General features: G+C 45.8%; 1 protein-coding gene across 2 annotated transcripts in view; it reads left to right on the top strand.

Annotated features, from left to right (window-relative positions):
• The window catches only part of LOC135910050 (ATP-binding cassette sub-family G member 1-like), a 103,120-nt gene that overhangs the window by 63,997 nt on the left and 19,238 nt on the right, over positions 1-19,885 (top strand). Inside the window, exons 9-13 of one of the 2 annotated variants that reach the window (XM_065442006.2) lie at positions 8,970-9,071; positions 9,682-9,850; positions 11,171-11,271; positions 13,345-13,500; positions 17,563-19,509. In XM_065442006.2, coding sequence (XP_065298078.1) covers positions 8,970-9,071; positions 9,682-9,850; positions 11,171-11,271; positions 13,345-13,500; positions 17,563-17,907 — 873 coding nt within the window. In that variant the 3' untranslated portion in view covers positions 17,908-19,509. Of the gene's footprint in view, positions 1-8,969; positions 9,072-9,681; positions 9,851-11,170; positions 11,272-13,344; positions 13,501-17,562; positions 19,510-19,885 lie in introns of those variants that run through there. The other variant, XM_065442007.2, reaches the window with a different exon arrangement.

Genomic DNA, 19,885 nt, shown 5'->3' with positions numbered 1-19,885 from the left:
CTTGCTCAGGCGCACATTTCGTTGCCGCGCCGAACGCTGCGTTGCTCGACGCTCACCGCGTCCAATGCGGGGCGTCCAAGGCGAAGCAGAGTAACGCATGAGTTGTTTCTTCGTCTAGCCGAACCAAATATAGCCAAGCAACAGCAGTTCACCAGGCTAAACAGTGGTTCAACAACTAAAATAAAGGCTAGTATGCTTCGCATCCTGGGCTTAACCTTACCTAAGCCACAGCCATTTTTTTTTAAGATCACCTTTACCGCTCCCTCCTACTTGTTTTTCTTTGATTGGACTTCCTGGGGCCCTCAGACGGACTTGCGAGCTAGACGTCAGGCGGTAAGAAAGAAATATGTACGCGTTCTCACAGCACTGCAAGAATGCGCTGGACACACGTACGACACACCGACCCATTTGCGATCCATCTGGAGTTTATGAGCACAAACACATATTCTCGCTGTAGATTGAGGAACTCTTCTGCTTTACTGACCGAATTTCGGGTGGCCACGCATCCCTACCACAGCGCGCCGGCGAGGAAGCAGAACGTCATTTTTGACCCCGCGTTTAGATCGATTGACTGCGGCCTGAGTTACACTCTTCCCACGGTAAGGGAAGCTTCACGGAACCGAAGTGTTGCGATAGCCGGCGCGCGGTGCAGTACACTACGCGCGTAGATCCGGCCCACGTGCGACCATGGAACAACCGTTTGATGTGTTCGCAGGCGTACGTTCTGTGGAGCCTTGCTCACTCTTGCAGCGCGCCCGCTAACCTTCACTTCCCTGCGCTTCTCGCGCGCACAGATAATCTAGATATACCCTACGGCGGGGAGGATTCGTTCCTTAGAGGGCCCCTCACCACGTCTGGCCATTTTGAGCTGACAAGCGCAGAGAATACAGTGCGCGCCAACGACCGTGTTTCCAAAGAATTACATCGCTACGTGCCGCGGAAAGGCCTGGAATTTCAATCCGAACGCCGTTTCCCTCATCATTAGCGGCGAATCCTCCCGGAAAGGGACGGTGACGTAGTCGTGCTCCTGCGCCTACGTAATTGTGTCCGCAGTGTGTCGTCGCCTGTGGTGACACGTGACTTCGAGAATTATTCAAGACAACATCTGTTATCTGTGCGATCTGTTGCTTGAATCGATGAATTGAAGTTTAGAAAAATAATAAAACACGCAAACTGAATGTTTGCGTGTTTTTTGTTTTACTTCGCACCGAAGCAAGAGAGATGTACTTGAGCTTCGTCGGCTTGTTCCCACGGTCGTGCGGTCACGTGCGTAGGTACCGAAACTATGCCATTTTCTACAGTGTTCCAGGGCGTGCTCACGCTCTGCGATCCCCTTGTTCTGCCTCAGTATTCGTGTAGCATGTTATACCGCTAGTCAGGTTTCTTTGTGCACAGCGCGCTGCGCGAACGAGACAACAGCTCGCACGCGGCGCGCTCAGCGGAAATGCATAGCGCAGGAAAAAAAGAAATGAAGGCGGGGCCTGTGACGTATGCGTCGCTCGATCCTCGAGGTCTGGTATGGGAAAACGCAGGGAAGGAATTTCGCTTGTGAAGGCTAGACGGGGCGGGTGGAGAGAGCGTCTTGATTGGCAGTAGAGTCCGCCTGTTGAAATCATGGGTTCGCGGCACTGAAATATTACTATCTCATGAATACTTTGTTTAGCGCAAAACGACAGAGACAAGAAAGACGACAGGACAAGGCGCTACTCTCAACTGACATCATTTTATTGCGTCACTCCTTTATAGACCGCTCAATCTAGAGGAACATGCGCAGTGAGCACCATGTGGTGGAGCCACCAACATCCGATCCCAAGAGCGCACTCATGCGACAGAATCCAAAAAACCAAATTCAGCGCTGTACAAGGTTAAGGAAGGCACACTAATGCACTGTGACCCCAATGACTGAATGAAAAATGCTTCCGATAACTCTCGGGCGGTGGTGTCACGGCTCATCTTCAAAATCGTGGTATCACGAAACAGGGGTTTGCACTTGCATGTTTTACAATGCAGAGCCAAATTGGAACCTGTGCCTGTAGGTATGGATCGCTCATGTTCTCTAAGGCGCTCGTTAACACAGCGGCCTGACTGCCCTACATACACTTTGCCACATGACAAGGGAATCTTATAAACCACACCGACGCTGCAATCTACAAACTTCACGTGGTTCTTTTCACAAACAGGTTTTTTACTTGTTTTAGAAATACGGTTGCACAACATTGACAGTTTCTGAGGAGCGGAAAACACTATCGGAATTTGGTATCTAGTGGCAACATTCTTTAGATTGTGAGCCACTCTGTGGCAATACGGCACAACTTCAGGCCTCTTCTTTTGTGTGATGCAGTTACTTTTGTGCCGCTTCCCTTTCAGTTTTTGAAGCAAAACCTCCGAGACTGACGTCACCACCACACTTGGGTAACCAGCAGCCTGCAGCCTATTTAACTGTGCAATGAAACTCATGTTCGCAGAGTGATGACAAGATTTCTTTAAGGAAGATTCTAAACACATCAAAGCAATAGCGCGTTTCACAGTCTTTGAGTGCGCGGACGCGTAAGGTAAAAGACCCTTACGTGCACGTGGCGAGTACATCCAACAGGCGTGGCCTGTTTGTAAGGATAGCTGCAAATCTAAAAACTGGAGTTTACCGTCCCTAGATAGCTCATGTGTGAAAGTTAAACCTTTGCCATTGTCATTGAACATTGTTAAAATATCAGCTACCGTCACGGAGCATTCGTTGTTAGTCTGTTTTATCACAACAAGAAAATCGTCAACATATCTAAAAATCTGAACCGAGTCATTGTTTAAGGCACTCTTAAGAGCGCGGTCGACAAACGATAAAAAAATATTACAAAGAGCAGGCGCCACACATGAACCAATACACACACCATTTTTCTGGATAAAAAGGTTATTTTCGAACTGGATAAAAGTTGCACTTAAATAAAATTCAAGAAGGGACATGAAACTTTCCGAAGATAACCCGGTCGCATTGCGAAAATCTACCTCGCCGCTTTCTTCGATGCACGTCATCACACTGCGAAATAGCTCATCATGTGGTATCGAATAGTACAGATCTTCGACGTCAACAGAAAAAATGTCGGTTACAGAATGGTTGTCTTCCAGAAAGGAAACAACATCGAAAGAGTCCTTTATGCCATAAGGATCGTCAATAGTTAAATGTTTCAACTGCTTTTGCAAAAAGCGGCTAACCAAAACCTGCCAACAGTTGTTTTCACTGACTATTGTACGGAAAGGCACATCCGGTTTGTGCGCTTTCGCAGTGAAAAAAACCTCTAGAGCAAGCACCTTACATTGTTTTACATCTTTCACAATCTTGGTGAGGCCTATATTTTCCAACAAAGAAATGGCTTTGCGTTTTACCTTCTGAGCTTTCTCATTTGCCAGAATGAAGTTCTTGTTGACAGCCTCAATGGCTTTTTTGTTGAAGACCGCAGACGGAGCTATCACAAAACCACCCTCTTTGTCACTCAGTAGCAGCCGAAGTTCATTGTCTCTAAAGAAAGATACTGTCCTTTTGATCACAGCTGTCGAAGGTGGCGCGCTCCCGGTGACGGTCCTACGAAGGCAGTCCACCCCATCGAGGAGGCACCGCTCCTGGTCCTCTAGTTCTGCTTTCCTTGCGATGCGCCTGTTCAAAGCCAGTAGCTCATGTGCAGGAATTCTTGGTTCCATGCTATACTTCGGCCCATTCTTTAACAATGCAGCAACTTCATCAGGAAGCCTGACATCACCGAGTACCTGGAAACCAGCGGTGACAGCTTGCGTTGTCTCCTTTCTGCGCGGGAGTCTGGACCGCAGGAATAGCAGCAGCTGTGTCCACCAGAATTCCGTAGTCTGAGTTGATAGACGTCTGTGGAAACGAAACTTCTTCTCGGCCACAATAGGTGCATCGCGCGAGTGGCACACAGCTCTCAACCAGTCGTACAGAAGGCGTACCTGCCGCCAAATTTCAGAACGAAGAATCCTACACATTCGCCGCACGTGACCGACGGAAGGCCTGACGTTCCCGAAGAGACTCGCCACGTCTTGAGGAACATGTCCATTCTTCATGCAGAACGTAAGCATCCTTGCACGGCACACAGCAAAAGCTATGTGACTGACCAGAACAGCAGGCTCAGGAGATGACACAGACACACAAATATCAGGGCCCACAGTAGAAGAAAGATAGTTCAGCACAATGCGTTGGCGGGCTAGTTGGTGCGAATCCATGAATACTTTGTTTAGCGCAAAACGACAGAGACAAGAAAGACGACAGGACAAGGCGCTACTCTCAACTGACATCATTTTATTGCGTCACTCCTTTATAGACCGCTCAATCTAGAGGAACATGCGCAGTGAGCACCATGTGGTGGAGCCACCAACATCCGATCCCAATGCTTACGTTCTGCATGATGCTTACGTTCTGCATGAAGAATGGACATGTTCCTCAAGACGTGGCGAGTCTCTTCGGGAACGTCAGGCCTTCCGTCGGTCACGTGCGGCGAATGTGTCGGATTCTTCGTTCTGAAATTTGGCGGCAGGTACGCCTTCTATACGACTGGTTGAGAGCTGTGTGCCACTCGCGCGATGCACCTATTGTGGCCGAGAAGAAGTTTCGTTTCCACAGACGTCTATCAACTCAGACTACGGAATTCTGGTGGACACAGCTGCTGCTATTCCTGCGGTCCAGACTCCCGCGCAGAAAGGAGACAACGCAACCTGTCACCGCTGGTTTCCAGGTACTCGGTGATGTCAGGCTTCCTGATGAAGTTGCTGCATTGTTAAAGAATGGGCCGAAGTATAGCATGGAACCAAGAATTCCTGCACATGAGCTACTGGCTTTGAACAGGCGCATCGCAAGGAAAGCAGAACTAGAGGACCAGGAGCGGTGCCTCCTCGATGGGGTGGACTGCCTTCGTAGGACCGTCACCGGGAGCGCGCCACCTTCGACAGCTGTGATCAAAAGGACAGTATCTTTCTTTAGAGACAATGAACTTCGGCTGCTACTGAGTGACAAAGAGGGTGGTTTTGTGATAGCTCCGTCTGCGGTCTTCAACAAAAAAGCCATTGAGGCTGTCAACAAGAACTTCATTCTGGCAAATGAGAAAGCTCAGAAGGTAAAACGCAAAGCCATTTCTTTGTTGGAAAATATAGGCCTCACCAAGATTGTGAAAGATGTAAAACAACGTAAGGTGCTTGCTCTAGAGGTTTTTTTCACTGCGAAAACGCACAAACCGGATGTGCCTTTCCGTACAATAGTCAGTGAAAACAACTGTTGGCAGGTTTTGGTTAGCCGCTTTTTGCAAAAGCAGTTGAAACATTTAACTATTGACGATCCTTATGGCATAAAGGACTCTTTCGATGTTGTTTCCTTTCTGGAAGACAACCATTCTGTAACCGACATTTTTTCTGTTGACGTCGAAGATCTGTACTATTCGATACCACATGATGAGCTATTTCGCAGTGTGATGACGTGCATCGAAGAAAGCGGCGAGGTAGATTTTCGCAATGCGACCGGGTTATCTTCGGAAAGTTTCATGTCCCTTCTTGAATTTTATTTAAGTGCAACTTTTATCCAGTTCGAAAATAACCTTTTTATCCAGAAAAATGGTGTGTGTATTGGTTCATGTGTGGCGCCTGCTCTTTGTAATATTTTTTTATCGTTTGTCGACCGCGCTCTTAAGAGTGCCTTAAACAATGACTCGGTTCAGATTTTTAGATATGTTGACGATTTTCTTGTTGTGATAAAACAGACTAACAACGAATGCTCCGTGACGGTAGCTGATATTTTAACAATGTTCAATGACAATGGCAAAGGTTTAACTTTCACACATGAGCTATCTAGGGACGGTAAACTCCAGTTTTTAGATTTGCAGCTATCCTTACAAACAGGCCACGCCTGTTGGATGTACTCGCCACGTGCACGTAAGGGTCTTTTACCTTACGCGTCCGCGCACTCAAAGACTGTGAAACGCGCTATTGCTTTGATGTGTTTAGAATCTTCCTTAAAGAAATCTTGTCATCACTCTGCGAACATGAGTTTCATTGCACAGTTAAATAGGCTGCAGGCTGCTGGTTACCCAAGTGTGGTGGTGACGTCAGTCTCGGAGGTTTTGCTTCAAAAACTGAAAGGGAAGCGGCACAAAAGTAACTGCATCACACAAAAGAAGAGGCCTGAAGTTGTGCCGTATTGCCACAGAGTGGCTCACAATCTAAAGAATGTTGCCACTAGATACCAAATTCCGATAGTGTTTTCCGCTCCTCAGAAACTGTCAATGTTGTGCAACCGTATTTCTAAAACAAGTAAAAAACCTGTTTGTGAAAAGAACCACGTGAAGTTTGTAGATTGCAGCGTCGGTGTGGTTTATAAGATTCCCTTGTCATGTGGCAAAGTGTATGTAGGGCAGTCAGGCCGCTGTGTTAACGAGCGCCTTAGAGAACATGAGCGATCCATACCTACAGGCACAGGTTCCAATTTGGCTCTGCATTGTAAAACATGCAAGTGCAAACCCCTGTTTCGTGATACCACGATTTTGAAGATGAGCCGTGACACCACCGCCCGAGAGTTATCGGAAGCATTTTTCATTCAGTCATTGGGGTCACAGTGCATTAGTGTGCCTTCCTTAACCTTGTACAGCGCTGAATTTGGTTTTTTGGATTCTGTCGCATGAGTGCGCTCTTGGGATCGGATGGTGGTGTCTCCACCACATGGTGCTCACTGCGCATGTTCCTCTAGATTGAGCGGTCTATAAAGGAGTGACGCAATAAAATGATGTCAGTTGAGAGTAGCGCCTTGTCCTGTCGTCTTTCTTGTCTCTGTCGTTTTGCGCTAAACAAAGTATTCATGGATTCGCACCAACTAGCCCGCCAACGCATTGTGCTATTACTATCTCGCCTATTAAGGAGCCGATTTGAAAAATTCTTGTGGGAGAACACTCCTTAGAGGACCCACAACAACTTCCAGCGTAAAACCACAATTTGCTATGGGGCCTGATGAGGGGCCCTTTAATAAGTCAAAGCATCTTTCCCATCTATCCGGACGAAGCGTCGACTGGCCGGCGCAAGGTGCCGAGAGCAGCAAAATGGACATATTCTGCGTAAAGCTCTATCAGCACGTGTATTGTTGCACACATGCGCAGGTGTGTGTGACCCTCGAACGCGCTATTCTTAATATAGTTTGCGCTGTCGCGAGTATTGCGAGAAACAAGCAACTGTTGAGCAACATGTGATTTAATATGCACAAAAGCAGGTTATTACTGAACACGAAGTTCTAAAACCAGGATTATGCATTGTTGAATATAACGTACGTTCTACGTGCCGCGTTTGCACCATGCGCTGTCAAAAGCAGGAATCAGTGACCTGCATGACATTCATTGTACAGGTTCTGAAATGCATTGGTTTCGGCCTGCGATGGCACATTAGCATGATTCCGCTGGAGGACAAAATTACCCGCGGATATTCCTTCGTCCGTTGCCATTGCCGTGGCGTGGTACATTACGTACAGCGTTGCATGCACGTTCATTTCACGAGGTTTAGTTCCTGCATGGCCACAGAAACGTCCGGGAGAACACGGTCCAGATATCCACACACACGACGCCCACACGACGCCTTTGCCACGGTACGAAGCCTACGGAGCAACACGTGTGAACGCGCAGAGCCATAACAAAGCGGCCATTGTGGCCCGAGAACATGGCCGATGCAGCAAAAGAAAAAAAAAGAGAAAAGAAAAAGGCATCACGCCATTCTCTCCACACTTTTCTCTTAGCGCGCGGAGGAGAGGGCCTCGCCTCAGTTTTTTTCTGCCTCCATGGGCAGCCCAGAATTTTCGTTTTGGGTCAATTCAAGCCCGCACGCACTCTGCTCCTCATTTCGCAGATGTTGGGACCACGAGTGCTCGCCATCAATGATGAACTATGTTCACGTGTGTTTTTGGGTACGCGACACCACACTTCTTTAGATAAAAGCGCTTGTTTGCTGCAATTTATAATGCAGATAAAGCTACGAGCCAGACTCCGTGTAATATTTTAATACTTTTGCTACTGCTGTCAAACTGCGGGAAGCATTATGAGGGTGCAAATGAAAGAAAAAACTCGAAGAAAGAACCTCTGAATGGTGGGAACGTTCATTCATTTACGTGATAGTATTGGAACTTGTATTCCTTGTATCTCCTTTGAAATTAAAAAAAGTTATAATGGCATTAGAGGCATGTAAGACAAAACGCTCTCAGTATGCTATATGTGACTTCGAGCTTGTTAAAAATTAGGTGGTATCTGTGTGAAATCGGAAGCAGAAACAAGGAGCTCCGTTAGTCTCTCTGGTTCCCGTGTATTCCCTGCCTCTTTGCATGTCTTTGCATTTAGTCGTGTTGGTGATGTGTTCTCCTTTCATTGAATTGTAAAATTTATAGCGGCTTCAAAACCATCAAGTGCAAATGTTTTGTTTGTTGTTGTATCTGAGCTAGAATCGTTACATCGATGTCGAAATAATTTTTTTATTATCGATAATTTCATCTTTAAGTTTGCTCTGGAAGTCGGTGTAAGATGCTTTATCTTTGTTATAGTGTGCTAGACTGATGTTCTTTAATGTGCCAGCTGTGCTAATTTGCTGTGTTTGCTGGTCTCAGATATATTGCTATGCATAACCTGTAATAACTGGATTGTTCGTCTTTATTTCTAATGTTCTTGTAGTATATTGTATTCCCGGCAATCTTGTATTCACCTGATACATCCTCACTGAAGGGGTTACAGTCCTTGCATATATAAAATAAATGAAATATCGCGCATTAGAAGGCTGAAGAGCGCGTTCCCGTTTTGCGTTTCAGCCGAGGAAAACGTGTGCGTAACGCATAAGTAGTAAATATTTGTAATGGAGTGGTGTTATGCCGACGAAACAGTGGTGCATTGTGAAAGTATGTTTACATGCGATGTGCACTTCCTTATAAGTTTTAAGCTAATTTTACTGTGCTTTTAATCCAGGAAAGAGCAGAGCAGTACCGGATGTACTCGTTTAAGGTCAACCAGTTCCAGCAGTTCCGGACGTTGCTCAGGAGATGCTGGTTATCGATTATACGAAATAAGGTGCGTATTTGTAAGTTTCGTGATCTGAATCCAGCGGCCGCGTGGATATCTACGCCACACTTCAGGTCGCGTTTTTCTGTCTACATGTGCTATAGAATTTCAGTGTGGATTATGCTCATCATACATGGGTGTGGCACATAAAAACGTTCATAAACGAAACTGAATATCACAGGCAAGGTATGTTGTGTAGGTTGTTTGGTACAAACACAAAACAGTGCTCCTCCATCTGACACAAGGAAAAATAAAATAACGCAGGGGCGGAGAGAACAATTTTGTTTTTTACACTTAAACGATTTTTTATGACTTGCGCTGAATCCTCTAACAAGCATCACTTTAAGCAGTAGTATATATGTACACGAACTGAGGCTAGGTCCGCTATAATAGCGCATGATTTGGCTATCGAAACTTGGAGAAGCGAGTGCAGGCTGAAGTCAGGGGCAAGATCACATTTTAAGACCTTCTTTTCGAGCCCTTCCGAACTTTCCAGGACAATCACGCGTGCACGCAAGAACCAGCAGGTTCGCGATAAGCAATGGTATGGCATCATGACCTGGAGCAGGTCTGTAAGAATATTGTTCTGCTGATGAATGTTCCAATTGTATTGGTGCAGGTGGCGACCATGTTGCGTGTGCTGGCGTACGCGGCGTTTGCGGTGATGTCCATCGTCCTTTTCTACGACATCGGCAGCCACGCTACCACTGTGGTGCACAGCGTGAAGCTCTACTTCGTCGTGGTCTGCATCTGCGTCGTCCAGACTGTATTCCCTTCGACAGTTGTGTGTGCGTACATCAGCAGAGAGACGCCCATCATGCGGCTGAACTCTTGATCGACCGCTTTCACTCCTCGGTGGAGCGTAATTCAACTAGCGTGTTGCCTCAGTGCCTGATTCAGGGTTCCTAAGGTCTGACGGCCTATATAATAGACTGAGAAAGTTGCTTACTGTATGCCGCTGGATTGCGTGCGTGCTTGCGCGCGTCCCCTCATTTTCTCTTACTGCGACATTGATTACATGAACGCTCGAGGCGCATATCGGCCGTCGCTGTCGCCGTGAGGTTCTCTATAAAGTTCAAGGGCGATAAAATCACCGTCGTGCGCCCTCACCTGTATGTGCGAGTGCTGTATGTGAAGGAGATAACCCGCGTAGAAGTTCAGCGACTTGATAGTTGAGTGTTATCCTCCTTGCGAGTGAAAGCTCTTCAAGTGGCAGCTTGGTCCACGTGCGCTAAGTGCGCAGGAGATGCAATACGAAAGAAAGGCATGGAAAAAGTGGCTCTTGTTGGCGAATACACCGTTTATGGCGCTCTGACAACCTCCCCAGCGGCGTGTGAATATACATGAATATCCAGCTCAAACTTTGAATCATGTATAAGCCGCTACAGCAGTCCGTTTACTTGGCAAGCAGATGCTCTTCGGTGGGCAGTTCTATTTCACTGGCTTAGTGTTATCGTCAATACCCCTCACAATTGGTTTGTCGGTCAACGCAGTGGCTGCTCACAGGCCAATGATACATTTGTTATAAGCGCTTGGTATGTTGTATTTCTTTATCGTCATAAGCAAAAAGAAAACAGCACGGAAGTGCGAGATCGGATTTCTTCTATTTGGTGGCTCACTTAAGGTATTCCTTGCTAAAGAAGACAACAATGGCCAGTGTAGTCTCTTAAAACATTCATGTGACCTCCGTGCCTTCCTTCGTTTTTTTTTTCTTCCTTCTTTTTTTCTTTCTTATGGTGTATATGCAAGATTAACAAGACTCACACCGAGGGCTTGCTACTTTTGTGAATGAATGCATTACACTGTCGTCAAAATGTCATTCTTGTATCTAAATATCTGGGCCGGTATTTTGTAGCGATGCCTTTTCCCATTCTATGCTTTTCCCGGCTTTTCGCGCTTGGCGAATGGTCAGAGCGACGGTCTGCCCACATTATCAACGGGATCAGGCGGCCCTGTGTGGTCGATGATAAGAATAGCATAGAATAAGGCATAAGGCATCGCTACAAAATAGCGGCCCTGAAGGTGTACTTTAACTTCGCTGTTAAACGTTGATTAAAATAGATCGACCTATTGATGCATCGTGTATTTTCTTCTTATTTTCTTTACAGTTCCGGTGGAGGTGTCCGTATTAGTCAGGGAGCAGCGAAATTGTTGGTACGGTCTCAAGATATACTACCTGGCATACTACTTCGCAGAACTGCCGTTTCTCGTGAGTCAGAAGTGCTCTGCACAAACCCACTCCATTTTCTTTTTCTAGTATTCCACTACGAAGCAGTCAGCAACATTTCACTGCCCATTCGATGAAAAGTCAAGCAACCATATACTTTCGAAGAAGTGGACGGTATACTCGGGCTACAGTTACAATCCCACGTTTTGTTTACCCGTCACATCAATCTCACTTTTGTTTCGGCCTACCGGTTCACTGGACTACTCCATTTTGTATAGCCTCCGAAACGTTCTTGTCCATATACACAATCTCGCATTCGTTGCGTTAGTTTGCGGGAAGTTTGAGTATACCTCTTCCATCTAGGATTAGACGACACTTGCATTGCTGGTGCTGTTAACGTGCGGCAAGCACCATACATTGCATTTGAGCGGAGCACCCTCATTACATTAACGTTGCAACTCAGAAGCGTATTTCGCTATTCTACAAATTGTTACACCGCCCATTTTCTCATGACGTCTTGTTCCAGAAACCCACAGCAACGTTTCCACGCCGCGATCACTTTTACAGACCTCGAGCCGTGCGTCGAATGGGCATCTCACAAAGCCATTTACACAGCGCACGATTCTAAAATGGGACTCTTTTCAATCACACACCACCACCGAGCCTTTTGTCAGAAAATTACAAAAGCTGATGCATTCTATTAGCAATATCTACTCCGATACGCAGTTTGTTTTACTGCAGTTACTTGTTTATGTAGAGTTACGACAGGTGTCGTATATTTTGGCGCATAATCTCTCTGCTTCTTGGCTTTTACTGCTCTGTAATAAGTTTAGCACGCTTCATATGTTCTGACGTAGTAGTTCTGCGGAAACCCGCAAGGTGGAGAGAAGTACTTAATGAAGGGAAAATCAGACATTCACCCATTCGTAGCAATCGCTACAAAGGAAACCCATACGGGTTCCTCGAAAGAAAAGCCTCACAATTGAAGAAAAATTCGTCCTGGTCCGGGACGAATTATGTTCTGTTGCAGGCCATGTTTTGTAAAAACTGCACTCAAATTTTCTCCGCAACGCTACGTCCACGCGTAACCGATATTGTCACCATCTGGGAGTGCATAGCATGGGGATATAAGATGTATGTGAGTGGAGAATTTCAGAAAAGGTTTCAGTTTCGTTCCACTTGCACTGATGTGGTACCGTAGTTATAATGGTGGCGACAGCTCATGGCTCGTATAGCTTGACGGTTGATGATTCTGCAAACTAATCTATTCTGGGACCTTTGGTGGTCATGAACCTCTGGGCCCTGTGTCAAGGCTTCTAGAGTGTTACCACTTGCTGGTGTACCCTAATGAATAGGAAGTTTAACAGGAACAGGGTGCCCATGTGCGGAGGAACCAGCATTGACATCAAAGTACAGAGTTGAGAAACCTGTCGCTCTCACAGCTTCTCACTTTGGGCGACACTGCGAACACAAGCAAAATAGAATTCCGCAATGTTATAGTGCGCAGTCATTCAAGGGGCGTAACAATTCACTTCAGCACGAATAACTGCTATCGTCACAAAATAGTTGGTAGCCCATTGCTAAGCTTGTGTTAGTTACAGTTGGTATTATAGAACATCTACTGTGCTACTGTCAATCTTTTGTAAATGAAGGACATGACCTCTGCACAGATCTTAATCAGTTATATATAAAACCATTCACCTTGAAGAAGATTTCTTCTTTGCTCTCTCTCTCTTTGGTAAATGACACTAGGACAAAAAAAAAGACAGAACGACAGGACTCCACTGCATGTGTTGCCCTTCTTTCTTTGTCCTCGGAATAGTCCCGTACCAAAATATCAGCGGTAAAACCACGCCAAATCGCCCACTTTTGGCCACGCCCTGTTTTCGCAGCCGCGCGCTGGAAGACTGTTTCTGTCTTTGTTATTTTCTAGGGTGACTTGTTCTTTCCGTGTATATATATATATATATATATAATATATATATATATATATATATATATATATATATATATATATATATATATATATATATATATATATATATATATATATATATATATATATATATATATATATATATATATATATATAATATGTCGATTCACTGCCTGCAGGTCGTTCCCGTATCGTTGTACATGGGCGCAATATATTACCCGACAGCGCAACCACAGGAATTGTGGCGCTTCGCCGCCATGCTACTGTTCTCCATCCAGCTGTGTGGCGTTTCACAAGCCATTGCACTCTCCGTGTCAGCACTCTGCACCGTGCAGGTAAATGCTACATCTCTCAGTAGACCCACTTCTCCTCCTTGCCTGTCCCTTGCCTGTCATGCATAATCTGTCTCAGTGTAAAGAACGCCGACTAACAAACATAATAGCCAGAAGTGCCTGGGTGTGCCTCACTCGACGTTGGACAATCTTGCCATGTCGCAGAAGCGAGGGAACCACCTATCCAAGTTCTTCGCGTCCAAGAAACGTGTCGCCACTTTCTCCGTCTGTCACCGCGGCACGAAAATAATCCGTCAGGAAGCAAACTCATGCAGGACAGTGGCCTCATCTGTGATACGGTGCGAGCACTGTAGAGTTAACTTCCCCAAGAATACCATGCCAAACGGCCGGGCATTAATCCTAGAAGGCTGAAGGCTGACGACGCCTTCAGTGTTGCTCAACCAGGAACTAGTGTAGAAAAGAAATTTTCGACTCATCCATTAGAGGCAAAATTTCTGTCTCTACTACGTATGAGTCGACAGCAGGAAAACTACACGTTTATCTTCAGAGTTGCATCAATTAGAGACGGCAGTCCAACTGCTGCATTTTACGTCCCAGCATGTGAAGTAAAGAAAAGTTACCGTCTCTCTCACAAAACATCATCCAAATCAGCAGAACTATTTGGCATTTTACAAGCTGCAGCATTTGTGGCCAAACGTACACGCAGTCAAAACGAGTTAATCTACTCGATCTCCAAAGCAGCCCTGGAGACACTATTAGAACGCTATTTTCATGGTGAATATTTACCCCTCGGTTTGCTACGAAATTAAGAGAGTATTGACGCTCGCTTCTTATTCTGGCTATCAGATCCGTTTACAATAAATCCCAAGCCACATTGCAATAACGGGAAATGAAGTCGTGGACAAAATGGTTGCTGCGGCGCATAATGTGAATGAACTCACACCTGGGCCGGTATTTTGTAGCGATGCCTTTTCCGATTCTATGCTTATTCAGGCTTTTCACGCTTGGCCACTGGTCAGAGCGATGGTCTGCCCACATTATCAACGCGATCAGGCGGCCGTGTGTGGTGGATGATAAGAATAGCATAGAATAAGGCATATGGCATCGCTACAAAATAGCGGCCCTGGAGCCCTATAACGTAAAACTGTTCCATTATGCTTTTGTTCCAATCTCCTGGTCAAATTTTCATAACCGCCGACCCAAGGATCGGGCGGTCACCAGCAGGGTTGTCTGAAGAGACCAATCAAATGCTCTCCTCGTCCATAGAAAGTCACTTCTGTTTGCTTGAAAAACGAATAACATTGCCTACACTGAGCGGCTTGTCTTATCTAATTGGCTGAAGAGAGGCGAGGAGCACGCTCAAGTGGAGAGGGATTCGATGAGGCCGAGCAAGTGCACTGAAAATCGATAACCGGACCGAGAGGGTGGTGCCGGCGTCTGCGGTCGGTCCGCTTTCCCTTACGTAGCTTCCAGTGGCTCGTCGAAAATCGCGGTGGCATGCAACGGAAGCTTAAGAATAACGCTAAAACGGATCCACAGCAAATAAGAGCTGGCAGAACGAGGTCGTAAATGTGTCAAAAGTGCTCGAGAACGTTACACTGCCACGCAAAACGTTTCATTATATGCAATTAAACGCATGCTCTCCGGCAGGTGCGATTCTCCAGTGCTTGAGCAATCGGCAGCAGCCATCTTTTATTCCTATCAGAACGGGGCAGCCTGCGGCTATTCAGAAGAAAATTCAGTTTTGTTCGGCATATTAATGCATTTTTATCGCGTACACGTCACTTTGACGCGTGAGATTTTGCGGTTTTATGACATCGCGCGACAGGCAGGTGAGGTGGGTGCAACCCGGAAAGTTTGGCCAATAGGCGAGTGCTAATCGCAAAAGGGGTCGAATCAGGAATAACTATTTTTGTTTTGTTCGATCAAATCATGCATAATCAGCGTGTACGCGTCATATCAGATGGGGAACTATCACGGTTTTCGTGACGTCACGTCACAGACAGGTTAAGTGGAGGTGGTCCAAAAAAGCTTTTGACCAATCGTGGAGGGCTGATTGCATAATTGGAATAGAAACATTTTGAATAGTTTTACGCTGTGCCCCTGTACCATTCGCTGTATCCGATGCCCAAACAGCGCTTCAGGAACTGTGACGCAAATTATCAAAGACCACGTGGTTCGATGAGCGAGCAAAATCGTCTTTCTAGCACGTTATTGACCCTTTGTTAAGCTTTTCATTAAATATCATGATGGAACGAGCTTTAGATGCACTCTTGCATTGTTTACGTCTCGATGTGGCATACAAATCCCGTTTTCTATGTCGCATACGGAAGAAACCCTCTTCAGACTGTGTACACTTCGACATCCGGAAGCCTTTGTAGTAGAACATTCCCTCACCAAATGTCCACAATTCGATCAACAGCGGGAGACACTTCGGGATAGTCTGGACGCTTTAGTAGACGTCTATCTTCTGCAAAAAAATAAATTGCTCGGTGCTTGGTTCTGCATGTCCTTATAAACAAATAGAAGCTCTAAATGCCTTACGTGATTTTCTTGTGAAGAGTGATCTTATTATTCTTTGGGAATAGTGCAGTTAAGTGACACGAATTATGCTTCGCAATGCCATAATGACTAGCCTCTTCATGCCTGTTGACATTTTGTGTGCTTTGGTGTGCTTTTATCGGGCCACAGACTTTTACGCTTTCATTTTAACGGATGCATTTAATTATGAGCTGAGCTATTGTGCTTGTCACAGGTCACACGCTGGCTCTGTATTATGCACGCATGGATTTGCAGTTTATATCAACACCTTTGCATGTTTATAAAGTGAGGGTAGGAATTTTTACTCTGTACGATTGTGAAGGCTTCTGACTATATTTTTTTCTGTTTATATTGTTCCCTGGCGCAGTTTTTAATGCGTGTGTCATTAGCTATGATTTAGGGAAAGTGGGCTTATCAGTAGTCAAACTTCCCATACAAAGTTAATAAACAACACTTATCCTTACGTTAAATAAATAAATAAATACATACATACACAAATAAATATAAATGCATAAATAAATAAATAAATAAATAAATAAATAAATAAATAAATAAATTGGCGCTGTAGGTCGTCATGCTTAGAGCGCACTGACACAAAATCGTAATTCTTGCAAAGTAAGCAGGAAAAAGCATGCAAGAAGCGCTGTTGCAAACAAAATGCTCGTGATGAATGTCGGCAACGCGATAAGCGCGAAAGAATTGACATTGAATCATTTTAGTAGCAGTGCACTGTGGCTTCGCTCAAACAACCAGTATAATGTGCAGAACAAGTAAGACGCATTAGTGAAGAAGAAAAGCCAGGAATTTATATTCACGAGAATGCATCAGTTCGCCCCTTTCCACTACATAACTTAACCCCCATTCTGAATTTTTGTAAGTTATATAAACAAGAATGTTAAAAGAAAAACTGGTTGTGCCAGACGCTAATCACTGAAGCTGTATACTCCCCACATAACCGCAAAGATGTGCTTTAGAAACGTAAAAAAAAATCAGCGTGACTGACTATAGTTTCACGACAATGGACTTGTATTATAATAAGAATAAGAGCATGACCGTTGCTTTTTCGCAGCCTAAACTACAAGCAAAACTACATATACAAAATTTTGTGAGAATGATTGTACCTTTGAGCGATGCGTGTTTTATTTAATTGCGTCCGAAACTTTCCGGGATTCCTACGAATAAGGAACTGTAGTCCTCGCCAGCAATATATTATTGGAGGTGCAAGAGGGCTTTACCATCGCACAAGAAGAGATTTCTTTCACATGTCTAACGACCTTATATTTACAAAAAACGCTTACACCCACAATTGTGTACGCGACAAAAACGAATGTCAACTTCAAAAGCATCATTAATTAGGCCGACGTGGTAAGGTTGACTGAACGCTCTCAAAAGCCATCAGAATGCCCAGTTGTTATTTAGAAACTCACAATTCTGAGCGAAATCTTGTAAGGCCTCAGAATTGGTCTTGACTGTTGGATAAAGTTCACGTCACGCTACCAAATACACGCACAGTATTTGGAAATAAGGCGTACTTACGTTGTTTTTGTGTGTTTTCACCCACAGTCAGCTGCAGCAGTGGCGTTCCCCATCGTGTCTCCGGCGTTCATGTTCTGTGGCGCCTTCGCGCCTCGCCAGATGCTGAAGCCATACGTGAGCTGGCTCACAGAGGTGTCATTTGTCAACCACGCGTACAACGGTCTCCTGGTCTCGGCCTACGGCTACGGTCGCGCCAAGCTTCCGTGCGACGACTTCATATGCGTGTACGACGACCCCGCCGAGCTGCTTCAGATCACCGGGACGGGAGACAGGACCATCCACGAGTTCTGGCTCATTCTCGTTGCAATGGAGGCTGCCATTCGCTTACTCGGGTTCTTTCTACTCAGGTTCAGACTCTCAAGAAAAACATGACCGCACGCACGCTCTGCGAGCATTCGTCCGCCAAATCTGGAGAAACTGTGAGCACGCGCGGTTCTTTCACGGATGGCGAGAGCGAGTTGCCTGCTCTCGCTGTGCAAGCAACGGGGGATGCCGCTACAGTCCGCAATGCCCTAGTCAATGCAGCCCTGCCGACTAAGTGCGCGCTCTAGGCGGCGTGCTCTTCGAGGAGCGACGAAAGAGGCATTAGATGAGAGCGACGTCAGTGTAGCGGATCACCTGTACAGCCCTCCATACCTATGCCCCTTTATTTCTGCCTATGTGTTTTCTTCTGGCAACTGCATATTACTCATTAAAATAGCGCGCTGGTAAGGGCAGGCTATCGGACGATGTGTACTCTCTACCTTGCTTCGAGGCCATTAATGGTGCCTCAAGCGAGCCAGTGCATGCTTGGTTTGTGTTTAAAGAAATCGGCTTAACGGTTGCCCAAGGAAGGCATTTCCAGATTTTATATGCTTCTGAACAGTGAAATTGGAATACGTGCCCAAATAAGATCATTTAGGCATGGGCCTTATTGTTCAGAACATTTCATAGGCATATTCTCTGCTCTCCTGCCGAATAGGATGGTAATCTTTCAAAGACAATCTGAAGAGGCAGAGTTGCATATTTACACGGTAGGAAAATGCCCAGAACCAAGGCCATGGTTAATGTCGGCAAACAACTTGAAGCTTGCTGAGTTTGATGTCATCAGCGGCAGCAGTAGCATGGTAGCACAGATGGCCGAACACAAGAACAAACAAGGAACAATACGAGGTACTTATTTTCACTTGACTTAGTGTTGCCACTGTGTGTATCATATTTATCACAAATCACCGGGAGCAGCATGCCAGGCGATCAGCCAGGCTAACTTCTCCCGCTTCATGGAACTCAGCATGGCTGCGATAGCGTAAAACTGTTCCATTCCGAGATTATTCCATTCTCCAGAAGTCAAATTTATGCGATCGTCGACGGGAGCGTTTGCGGGTACCCTCAACGTTTTTTGAACAGCCCAAGCAAACAATCCCCTCGTTTAAACGAGGCCCCTTTTGTTTGTTTTTAAAGCAAACGACACTGCCCACCATGACAGGTTTTTGTTATCCAACCGAGAGACGAGAGGCCAGGCACGCGCAGAGATGGAAAGGATCCCAGCGAGGCGGGAGAGCGGAATGAAAGTGTGTCACCGGCGGGTGCATGGTTGCGTCGGCGTCTCCGAATGGCCCTCTTTCCTTCGTTCAGCCGGCGGTGGCTCCTCGTCAATCGCGGCAGTGTGCAACAGGGCGCTGAATATGCTGCCAAAAAAGAGTGAAAGAGAGTTGGCAGTGCGACGTCGTCTACGCGTCGAAAGGGCTCGACAACGTTGTGCGGCCAAGAGGAGTGCCGAACAGCAGCAACGACGGGACCAGATGTTCACTGCTCAGCAGCACGAAGCCCCAGAAATCATTTTTCGACTGCTACTGCTAAAAAGTACCTCGTGAAGCACACATACTTCGTCATCGACGTGTGGAATCGGCTATGGTTACTGTCGGAAAATCACCGTCTATAACGTAGAAATAAATAAACTGACATCGTTCGTTGCTCCACCAAAGTCTTTGGCTTTACTCCTCGAAAACACAACGCAGCAAGTTCGTACATGTCTCATCAAAGATTGAAGCAAGCTATCTTCAGTCTTTCTGGTGCACCTTTTACATTTCAGTGGTCCACGGACATGCACGGGCAAATCAATGCGATAAGAACGCTATTAGGGTACCCAGATAATAATCATCAATGGTTTCTGCAGGACCTTAGTTTCTTTGCTTTGCCATACAGCAACCTTATTTTTGACAGAAACGTTTTGTAACCTTTCTGTGCAATAGTGGTTCGAATACATTTCGAAATAAACGCAAATACACCGATTTTTTAAGCCGCAGATACATATGCGGTGATTCCGCAGCCAATCTGTGTCGTTCAACGCCTGCAAGCCGGTCGATTCTAG

The sequence above is a fragment of the Dermacentor albipictus genome, chromosome 4 (assembly GCF_038994185.2).
Source record: "Dermacentor albipictus isolate Rhodes 1998 colony chromosome 4, USDA_Dalb.pri_finalv2, whole genome shotgun sequence".
NCBI classification, from domain to species: Eukaryota; Metazoa; Arthropoda; class Arachnida; order Ixodida; family Ixodidae; genus Dermacentor; species Dermacentor albipictus.
This window is presented reverse-complemented; position numbering and strand designations above follow the sequence as displayed.